Source organism: Heterocephalus glaber, unplaced genomic scaffold (genome assembly GCF_053883595.1).
Source record: "Heterocephalus glaber isolate CG9 unplaced genomic scaffold, H.glaber_assembly_v1.0 deba00000122, whole genome shotgun sequence".
Taxonomy (NCBI): Eukaryota; Metazoa; Chordata; class Mammalia; order Rodentia; family Bathyergidae; genus Heterocephalus; species Heterocephalus glaber.
The window spans coordinates 9,170,334-9,180,964 of record NW_028258138.1 but is presented as its reverse complement, the minus strand read 5'-3'; the positions used below and the strand labels follow the sequence as shown (position 1 = coordinate 9,180,964).

Sequence of the window (10,631 nt, the reverse complement as noted above, 5' to 3'; positions counted from 1 at the left end):
GCAACCACACATTTTGTTCTCTTTTTTCCCCCAGATTTAAATTTTGACCACACAATCTTTAGCCTTGCTCACCCAACCCATGACCATCTTATTTTGTGCAAGGTTGGCACCAATCCTCCCACTGACTTCCCTTAACAAGACGAGAGTCGAGACCACTAATTTACCAAGAAGTTTTAATGAAACTTTCAGTAAACTCAGCACTTTGTCAACATCCTTCGGAACCTCTCAATCCCCACAGCATCCCTTAGAGATAACTATCTTTGGCGGTAGTGATCCAATCTTAATGAAGTTTTTGGTAAAGATCATATGTATAGCAGAGTTTCATTGTTGGAGGAATCACTCTTACGAAAATTTCCCAAGATAGTAATTTTCCCATCTCTGTACTTTTTTAACTATTGTTTTCCATTTGCTTAAGTTTATCCTTTCAATTCCTTTGCTAATTAAATCACTGAAAAGTATATACTGGTAGGAATAGACATTGTCAGTGGACTGCAGACAAAATCCTTTCCTGTTATTGATGATAAACCATTTCAGAGAGGACCAGGCGGAGTCTAAAGGATTCAGGTAATTATATGGGGAAGGCAGAGAGAGTAGCTCATGGCCATAGAATTTGGCCACCTCTGGGCAACACACAATACTTGATAAGTTAATGACGGGTGGGACATAGAACTGAACCTCAGCCTCTCCATCTTCCTTGGGTTTTGTCTCATTCTCCTGCCTCCTCCCTTTGACCACGATGGCACATTTCCCATAAGCCTTCTTCACTACATCGCAGAACTCAAAGAAGAGCTTGTCTTCTTGCTTGGTACACAGCTCATCTCTCAGGAACATCTGGTAGTTCCAAGGCACCCATCCTTGACTGCCCCCAGCATGCACCATACACCAAGTTGGAGTGGGCAGAAAGTATCCATTACCAAAATCTTCTCCAGTGACAAGACTTTCTGGGATATCAGTTTCTCCCAAGTATACAGTCTGAAATCCATCATATCGCAGTGACTTCAGAGTTTTCAGGTACTGGAGGCATTGCTTCCTCCTGATGCTATCAAACTGACTTCTAATGATGATGTTTTTTAAAAGAGGGGTTGCAGAGTGAGGCATGGCTCCTCAAGCATTTTACATGTCTCCATCTCGGGACATCTGGTAGGTGTGGAATGATGACCTCATAAAGGGCTTTCTTACTCCTGTGCCAGTCTCCTAGCTACATATTAGATTCAAAGCATCATGGGACACACATTCATGGAACACAGCTCCCTTCTGGCCTGTATGATTCTGGAAAGGAAATACTAACCATATAAAATACTACTTTGACACCACTGCTGTCACAGGTCAAGGACAGATACTGACAAGCTTTTTACGGTGATGAACCAAGTTTCAGACTCCTATCCTTTTGGGTTCATTCAGATAAAATGCTTATTTACATCCATTCATCCATTCCAAAAGTCTTTATGGAGCACCTGCTGTGAACCAAGATTTGTGCCATGAACCTGGGGAATATTGATGGCAGGTTCTGAGAAGCCTGGAATATATGTGGTGGACGTAGTCTATGTTGTGATGTTGTGTATGTAGTTTGTGTAAGCTGCCTTCCCACCTGCATAAACAAGAGTGGTTTTTCTAGGTTGTAAAAGTAGGATATGGCAAAGAGCAAAATAAACTCATCCTCACCTATCTTCCGACTGGGCTGCCAACTCGAGGTAATTTTTAAGACATCTCTAGAAGGCACTTTTAATGTTATATGCTAGAGTAAAACAGCAGTTTCCTTTGATCTCTAGAAGTCTCTTCAGTTTCCTTTGTATTTTCTTGTCCCCTAAATCAGAGCTAAAGAAAGTTTGTAAATATGCATAAGGGATTCCCTTAGATGAAGGTATGGACAAAATGATTTCTCATGTCCTCTGCTGTTGAGCAAATGAGGTGTTCCTCTTGTCTCCTAACGAGTTTTCCTGGGACTCAGGTTTAGGCAATCCCAGACAGTGGGACTATGCTGTTGTAGTGAAGTTAACTGGAAGCATGTAGTCCCCAGCAGCCATTCCCAGCAGCAGGTTTGGGTTGATAATTGACTTCTGGTCCTTTTCTCTCAGGATTTTTCTTTTAGTAACAAAAATCACTTTTCAGACCAAATTTGTTCTCTATGTCAAAGATGAAGACCAGAACTGGGGCTGCTGTGGTTGAAGTGGTAATATTGGCCCCAGGTTCCCTGCTCAGCCTTCCCCCTTGTGCCTGCCCTGGAGTGGCAGTGGGAAACACTTTCTAGACAGTGAAGTCAATTTGAAGACAACAGTTCTTTGTCTCCCTTAGCCAATTTGCATTTATGGATTTGGGAAATTTGTTAAAAAACATGGAGAATGTATATGGAGATGTGCTGTCTTAGATGTGTGTGTAAATACGCATGTTTGCTAGTATTTTCACACAGGAACAACAGAAGAATAAAGCAAACACTAATTTAAAAATTCATGCCATTAGAAGACAGAGAACAGGAGCATGGACAAAAGAACTCTAGACTTCTTTGAATGTGCCTTGTTTTATAGTTTTAATGTTGGGAAAAAAGTATATTTTATTTTTTTAAAAAGTAATGAAAAGAAAACAAAATGATCTCTAAAAAATATATATAAAACAGAAATCAATGATCTGAGCTACTTACTATGTTAGTAACGAAAATCACAGTCATGAATTTACTTCAAATGATTCTATACCAAGTACTTTGATTTCATATTCCCTGGTGGCAAAGAAAAACACATAAAATCTAAAGCTGTGTTCAATCTTGTTATTGTTAGTAATAACATTGGTATTAAAGGAGTTAGGATGTATGTACAGGTACCAATTCCCTGCAAGGAATATAACCATTATGTATGACAAATATGTACTAATAAAAAAAGGCAAAAAATCCAAATAGATACTAATATTATGATTTTGAAACTCCTGTCCATTTTATGATGCAACAAATAAAAACACTTAGATAGGTAATGATGTTAGTATTCAAGATGTGCAGCCTTCAAAGTAAAAATATAAGGGAATTGAAGATACCAGTGAGAATAATGATTTATTATCTTGTTTGAAAATTATTTATTTTCTACCTCTATCCGCTGAAAAGACAGAGAAGGCTGAACAACTTAGTAGGAATGGCTGTTCCTACCCCCGTGTTCTAGATGTCTTCTTACTAAATAAATCAGGGCTCCTTTGAGTCTAGCCTGGGAAGGGAAATATATAAGATGAGCTTGAGGCGTCTCATTCAGCCTGAAAGAAAGGAAACCACTTGTGATCCCAGGCCCTTTTGAAAGATCCCAGGGTCAATGAAAAGGATGCCCAAAGATGGACGAACTTGAACACCCATCAGTCAGTCAGTTAATAGTGACTGCAATAAATTCAAGCAGAATGAAAGTATACAAATCTGTGAATTCATAATGATATAGAAAATAATGCAAACATGCTTTAAAAACCCTTTAGTTACCTTTGGAGGTGTCTTTGAAGGGCAGCATTGCATTATTTTGCCCATTAGTAAACAGAAGAAGCCAACACTTATCTTGTGCTTCCTTGAATGGATTCTAAGTCTGAGAGGGAAGGGCTGGATGGAGAGCCCAAGTGGGTGTCAGGAAGGTGGGACATAGGCAGGGTAGTGAAGTAAAGATGATCCAAGTGCAAGATCTGTGAGTAGAGGTTATCTGTGAGCAGATAACCCCTGGGTTAAATCTCAGCTGCCTCCTTCACCAGCCTCATCTTCCTTGTCTACAAAATGGGGAGAACATCTACGTCATGGTACTGAGTTGAGAACTAATGAGGTGGTGCACACAATATCTTGCACAGAGCTGACTAACTGGCTGCCGTTATTGTGGAGAGACTGGCTGAGTAGGCAGACCTCAGAGCCATTGCCAGTGCCTCTGTAGAGAAAAAGAAAAATGATGATCAAGAACAGCAAAACACAAATGAACAAAATAAAAATAAGAGTAAAATAAAATAAAAATTGACCAATGTTGAAATGAAACAAATTGTTCTGCACCCGTGGCAAAAGTAGAAAATGTTCCTTCACTCCTTTCCCTTCCTTCTCCCTCTATTTCTCTTTTTCATCAACACTGAGCTACATACCTAGGCCTTTTACGTTTTTTTAATTTTGAGACAGGGTCTTGTTAAGTGGCTAAATCACCCAGGCTGGGCTTGAGCTTGTGATTCTCCTGCCTGTCTCCCAGAGTGCTGGGAGTACAGACCCCAGCGGGGTAAATGGTTGCCTACTCAGTTCCATTTCTCTTGCTCTCCTTCCCAACAGTTTACTGAGTCTGGTTTGGATGTTCATCCACCTCCCACGAAGCTCAGGTTCTTTGGGAAGAATGAAGTCGTACCAACTCCTGATTCAGGATTGGGCCAACAAGCTCATTCTCCCCAGTCCATTTCTGTGTTTCAAGGGGTTGCTTGCGATCTAACTACCCCCTAGACAAACCTCAGGATTCCTGCTTGGAGTCCTGAGCACTCAGGCTGTCAGATGGCACCAAAACTACTTCCTGCATTTTTCCCTCCTCTGGGAGAAGATCTGTCCTTCATCCTTCCTGTAAAAACTCTCATCAGTTCTGTTCAGACACACCCAGTTCCTACATGGGACACTGCCTGGGCTCAGTTTGCTGCTTAAACTCTAATATACTCCATGCTGAGTGTCTGCAAGGCAGGAAGTATGGGACAAAGGGTCTGCCTGATTTGGAGAAGTGGCAGCTCCCTGTTGCCTTATGAATTTTTTTCCCCTGTGGCATAATTTTATTCATTATGATTGGGAGAAGGTAATTGTAATATATACAATTCACAGAAAACTCCCAAATAACAAATAAATGTTTTAAAATTATAACAATGAGATATCTTTTAAAAAATTAATTTTATCAGTACACTTTAGATATATATAATGATCACATTCATTATAGAGAATTTGTACCTGTGCATAATATATCTTTTTTTTGTATATCCTTTTATTGGTACATTCTAGGTGTACAATATGACATTCATCATTGGAGATATGCACCTTACCATACTCTCTTGGTTCTTATTTTTGCCCCCTTCCCCTGCCCTCCCTTCAACCCCTCCATCCCTCCCTATTTACAAAGACTTTGTTTCCATTTTTTCATCTTCTCATATTAATTTCATTCCTTTCTTTCCTTCCCCCTACTGCCTTATGAATTAATAAAGAGTCACGATGGTACTGTGCCTGTCTGGGCCTTGGTGGCAGCTTAGGGAAGAAGGCACAGGGTAATTGGGGTTTTATACAAAAACAACATTGCTCGGGGGCAGGCAGCTCAATACTTTCTGGCAAATAATAATTACAATGATAATGCTCTCCAAGGAGCTTTAGGGTCTGTGTGCCCATGAAGGCAATTCATGTCACTGAAATGATGTGGGTTAACTTGACATTTACGACTTTTACAAGAGACTCAATGACATAATCCCACTGCTTCATTTCCCTTGGCTAAATTGCCCAGTGTGTCCAGTTATTTTGCTAAAACTGAAGGTGGATGAAAAACATCTCTTTTTCTGCTAAGTATATCGATCAATTTTCGGCTGTCTTGTGAATACTATGCAACATTTCACACAAGAGTTCATAGCCTGTGGAAGGTACTCTGTGTCACACACCAGTGTGACTCCTGCCAGGCCTGGGAGGAAGAGTCGGACTTGTGAGGGTATCCATAGACTGTGCACCCCTCAGAACCCAAGAGGAGCCATCGGCCCTTCTAAAATTGACCTGGCCCTTCTAAAATTGACCTGCCCCATTGGAGGAATGTATTAAACGCCAGTCCCTGGTAGGCTCTGGGAAGGGCAGTCCTTCTGAGGCTATTTTTTAATGATCCCTCCCCCTAGTTTTAAATGAACCTCCCCAGGTGGTTCAGGGTCATCTGCTCCCTTTTGTTGGCTCACGTCCATCTTTGCTGTACTGTAATGGCCTTTGATATTTGTTCTGCTCCAGGAGATCATTTATCTCTGTATTTTTAGTCTTACCACAGAGCTTTAAAAAGCTGTAGCTTTTTGAGCCTCGAAAGTCTGACCAGTTACATGATGTCAAGACAAGAACGTTTTTTGAAGTACGTGTACTGTGTCATTATAAGGTGTTACTTTAGTAGGGCCACTCTAAGAGATAGGTTGAGGATTGTGAAGCCAATTTGCCATGCACTGGTACCAACCCCAGGGGAAGCCTCTAAGTGCCTCACCAGTGCTGTGCATCTGCATTGCCTGTTTAACCCCCTTGCAGGAGCCTGCTGATTCGGGATGCTCATACAGGGTTGACGCGGAAGGGCTAAGGACATGACTCAGTGGTAGAGCACTTGCCTAGCATCCCTGAAGCCCAGGGTTTGATCCCCAGCATCAAAAACATAAATAACAAAAATAAAATAAACGATTACAAAAGGGAAATGGAGCAACTTTATTATTCAGGCAGCAAGAAGCAACAGAAGCCTGGGACCCATGGCAAGTGGGTGGCCAAGGCTTGAGACAGCCACCCAGGATGGATTCAGTCTTCTCCATGCATGGGTCCCTTTATACCAGCCGAAGGTCCTCAAAAGTACAGCACAGCCCTGGCTTTATACCTGGTGGTTACTGGACTTTCTGGGCCAAAGAGCTGCAGGATGTCCTATTCTAAGGGGACACGAATGGGGCCTGGGTTATTCTAGTCAGCCCCTGCTTCTCTCAGGCTGCTGCATTCCCAGCACATTCTGCGGTTATTTTAAGAGCTACAAGTGAGAAAGGAGGAGAAAAGCTGGTTCATCCAGCCCATCCAGGACTCATTCTACAAAGCCAGACAGCAGGAAAGAGGGGAGCTCTTTTAGTGAGCTCAGGCTGCTATAACAAAGTACCATGGGGCTTAAACAAGTTGCTTATTTCTTGTGCAGGGTGGAATCCCAGGTCAGGGTGCTGGCTTACTCGGTTCCTGCTGAGGCTCTTTTCCTGTCCGGCATGTGGCCACCTTCTCATTGCATCCTCACGTGCCCAGGTGGTGGGCAGGAACCAAAGAGGGCGCTTTCTGGTGTCTCTTCTCACAAGGCCTATTGGAGCAGGATTCCATCCTTATGACCACATTTAACCTTAATTCCTTCTTGTAGGCCCTAACTCTAAACACAGTCACATTGCAAGTTAGGGCTTGTACATATGAATTGGGGGAGGGCAGGAGAGGCAAAACATTCATTTCATAACAGGAGAGAAATAGAAAGTGGGTTATAAGTTATTTCTTAGAAGCAACTAAATATGTGGTTTGGGCCCCTTCAGATCTCTGAATACTCATGACCTACATGGGTTTATTCATTCATTTATTTAGGCAGTGCTAGGTATCTAACCCAGGACCCTACATATGCTAGGCAAGTTCCCTACCAACTGAGTTACGTTCCTGGCCTCATCCACATGGGTTATAATTAATCATATACAGTACTGCCTATGGCATCTCCTGCCTGATACTTGTAACTGTATTTAACACTATGTGGTTTATATTCTCCAGACTGTAAGCTACCTAGAGGCAGGAAAGTTGTCTTATGCCTCGACAGCCTGTGATATGTACCATAACCACATGGATAAAGTATGTGTTAAGTACACATTGGTTTACTGGTTGACTTATCTAGAGTTTTACTAAGTATAAAAAGGAGTGAAAGGTTCACCAATATGCAGGCTCTGTCTGTTGGTTTCTGTGACTGATGTTTTGTTGTAATGGACCATGTGCCAAGCTAAACACGGATCCGTGGTGATGCTCTATGAAAAAAGTGTCCCTCAGTCTGGGCTTGGGTGATGCTGCAGCTGGTAGTATAGGCTTCCTGTAACCTCATGGTCTGGAAGCCTGCTGAACTTCATTTTGCTTAAAGCTGCTCAAGGTTGCTTGGCCTTGAACTCATTCATTCTTCATGTTACGCTGTGGGTCAGTTTGGGTAGGTAGTAACCACAGAGTGAGCAGCAGAAGTTTGTTAGAAAGAATGATCGAACTATAATAGGGAAGAGGGTACAGAGATACAAAGAGAACGCTACAGAGACCCGGGGGCTGAGGGAGAGTGCCAAGGCAAGGGCAAACTTCGAAGGGATCCCTTCCCTAAGGCCAAGCTTCAGACCTCATTAGAGCCACGGACTGGAGGAGTTCATAGGGTTTCCTTGGGCCAAAGCTGGTAATAGTTCCCGGGCAGCAGGAAACAGCCCTAAGGACCCAGGAGCACCAGAGTAGGAGGAGCCAATGCTACTCTGCCCAGCTGCAAGCCTGGAGCAGTGTTGTTTCCCATGGCTTTCTTGACATGACCATGCACTCAGGCCACACACTACCCTGTCCTCGGCAGGCTCCCAGTGGCCTCACTTCCCATGAGTCTGCCAGTGTGGACACTGTACTGTCCAGAGCAGGCCCTGCCCTGCCAGTGAGCTTGCTTTGAGCTGGGATCCCACAGGGCACAGAGGACCCTTCTGAATACCATGCTGAGCGACCAACTTTAACCTGGCTTCTGCTCACAATAGGTTGGGTTCCAAAAGGAGGCCACAGCCTCGTGGTGAGGCTATGCACAGGACAAGACACTGCCAAACCACCCAATGTGCTCTGTCCAACCCACCTCACCAAGCCATTCCCAGTATTTCTCCACTTGCCCTTTTGCATGTCCAAGTCCCTTTTAGTTCCTTCTCTGTTTAAAATCCTGTCGCTTTGTATTGGTTGGATTGAGCTCATTCTAGCACTGAGTCTCCCTACTCTAGGAGGAGTCTGAAAAATCTGTCTTGTCACCTTCAACAAGGTCCTGCACTGACTTTTCTTCAACATTTTATCTTAGTTGGTTTGGACTGCTGTAACAAAATACTACAGAATAGGTGGCTTATAATAGCACACAATTATTTCTCACAGCCCTGGAAAGCAGAAGTTGGAGATAAGATGTCAGCAGATTCAGTGTCTCGTGAGGCTACTTCCTGGTTCATGGACAGCCATAGTCTTGGTGTGTCCACACATGGCCGAAAGAGGGTACTGGTGTCTCTTTTATACGAACACAGGTTTTAGCCACTGGAACAAATACCAGAGATAATCAAGTTATAATGAGAAAATTGTGATTTTGGCTCAGTGTTGGAGGTTCCAGTCCATGATCACTTGGCTCCATTGCTTTGGGCTGTAGCAACTCAGCGTATCATGGGAGGAGTAAATGACAGAGGAGAAACTCTTACCTCATGGCCAGGAAGCAAAAGAGGGAGGGGCCAGGGCCACACAATTCCTTTCAAGGCCACACTCCCAATGACCTAAAGAATTTCTATTCAGTTCACCCCTCAAAGGCTTCACTGTCACCCAATAGTGCAACCCTGGGAACAAAAGCTTTAACGGATGGGGAACATTAAAGATCGAAACTATGGCAGACACTCTTAGCAATGTCACTTTCATGGCCTCATCGAATCATAACTGCCTTCCAAAGGCCTCACCTCCAAATGCCATCACACTGGGGGTTAAACCCTCAGCATATGAATTTTGGGGATAACAAACATTAAGACGTTTATTGTGGCTCACATTTTCCGAAGTTTCAGTTCATGGTGAGCTGGTTCCATTACTGTGGGCCTGAGGTGAGGCAGAAACATCATGGCGGGAAGCTGTTCACTTCATGGCAAGCAGGAAGCAGTGTGAGAGGAAGAGTGGGAGAAAATGGGGCTGGGGAAAAGATGCACCCCTCAAAGGCCTGCCCCCAGTGACCTACTTCCTCCAACTGGGCTCCACTTCCTAAAAGTCCATACAGCTCTGAACTCATCACAATCCAGTCACCTCTGAAGACCTGATCTCTGGATACTAAATGTGCCCAAGTCCTCACTGGTGACCGAGTCCCCAGTATGTGAGTCTTTGTGGGACACTTCATATTAAACCATAATAATAGTTTAATAATTTTCTCTATGAAACTTCCTCTGTTCAAATGATTTCAAAGTGTCTGGCTCCAGCTTTGCTTAGGGATGTTATAATATGGGCAAACACAGCTCTTGGGGTCATAGAGGATGGACAGCTAGCTAACGAAGTAACTTGTGGAGAGCACTGAGTGCCTGGAACATACCAAGCTCCTTCATTTTATCTTTTATTATTTTTAAATGAGTACTGGTATTCCTAAAGCACATTTGCAAATATTGTGTTTTGCAATGAATGGGCAATACCGATATCAGCATGATGTGGCCTTATTCTTTTTTTAAAAATTTATTTATTTTTTAATTTATATATTAATTGGTCCATTTTAGGTATACAATACATTTACATTTATCATTGGGTGTTTGTACCTGAACGTGATGTATCTTAGTTCTTATTTTTTCCTCCATTACCTGTGTGCCCTTCACCCCCACCACCCTTCCCTATTTATGAAGACTTTGATTCCATTTTTTTCTTTTCTCGAAATTTTTCCTTTCCCTTCTTCCCTTTCCCCTTCCCCTCCCGCCACTCCCAAACTCTTGGACCTTTTCCTATTTCAAATTATCAATTATTCATTTTAATCATTTTCATCCTTATTTACACTTTCAGTTTCTCACACTAGAGAAACTATTCAGTATTTACACATGTGTGTCCTATTTATTTCACTCAAGAGTATGGCCTCAATATGCATCCATTTAGCTATAAATGTCTCTAGTTTCTCATTCTTTATGGCTGAGTAGTACTCCGTTTTATAAAAAAGCACATCTTCTTTATCCAGTCTCCAGTTGATGGGCACTTGGGC

The 10,631-nt window shown here is 42.7% G+C and overlaps 1 protein-coding gene across 1 annotated transcript; it reads right to left on the bottom strand.

The window, feature by feature from the left end:
• Positions 1-165: 165 nt before the first annotated feature.
• Positions 166-1,255, bottom strand: CUNH21orf140 (chromosome unknown C21orf140 homolog). The gene has a single exon (XM_004842338.3). It carries the CDS (start codon positions 1,096-1,098, stop codon positions 343-345), a length of 756 nt encoding a protein of 251 aa, XP_004842395.1. The 5' UTR covers positions 1,099-1,255; the 3' UTR covers positions 166-342.
• Positions 1,256-10,631: the final 9,376 nt, after the last annotated feature.

Excerpts from the sequence above, each read along its gene's own strand:
- CUNH21orf140 (XM_004842338.3), bottom strand. The coding sequence starts at position 1,098 with ATGCCTCACTCTGCAACCCCTCTTTTAAAAAACATCATCATTAGAAGT.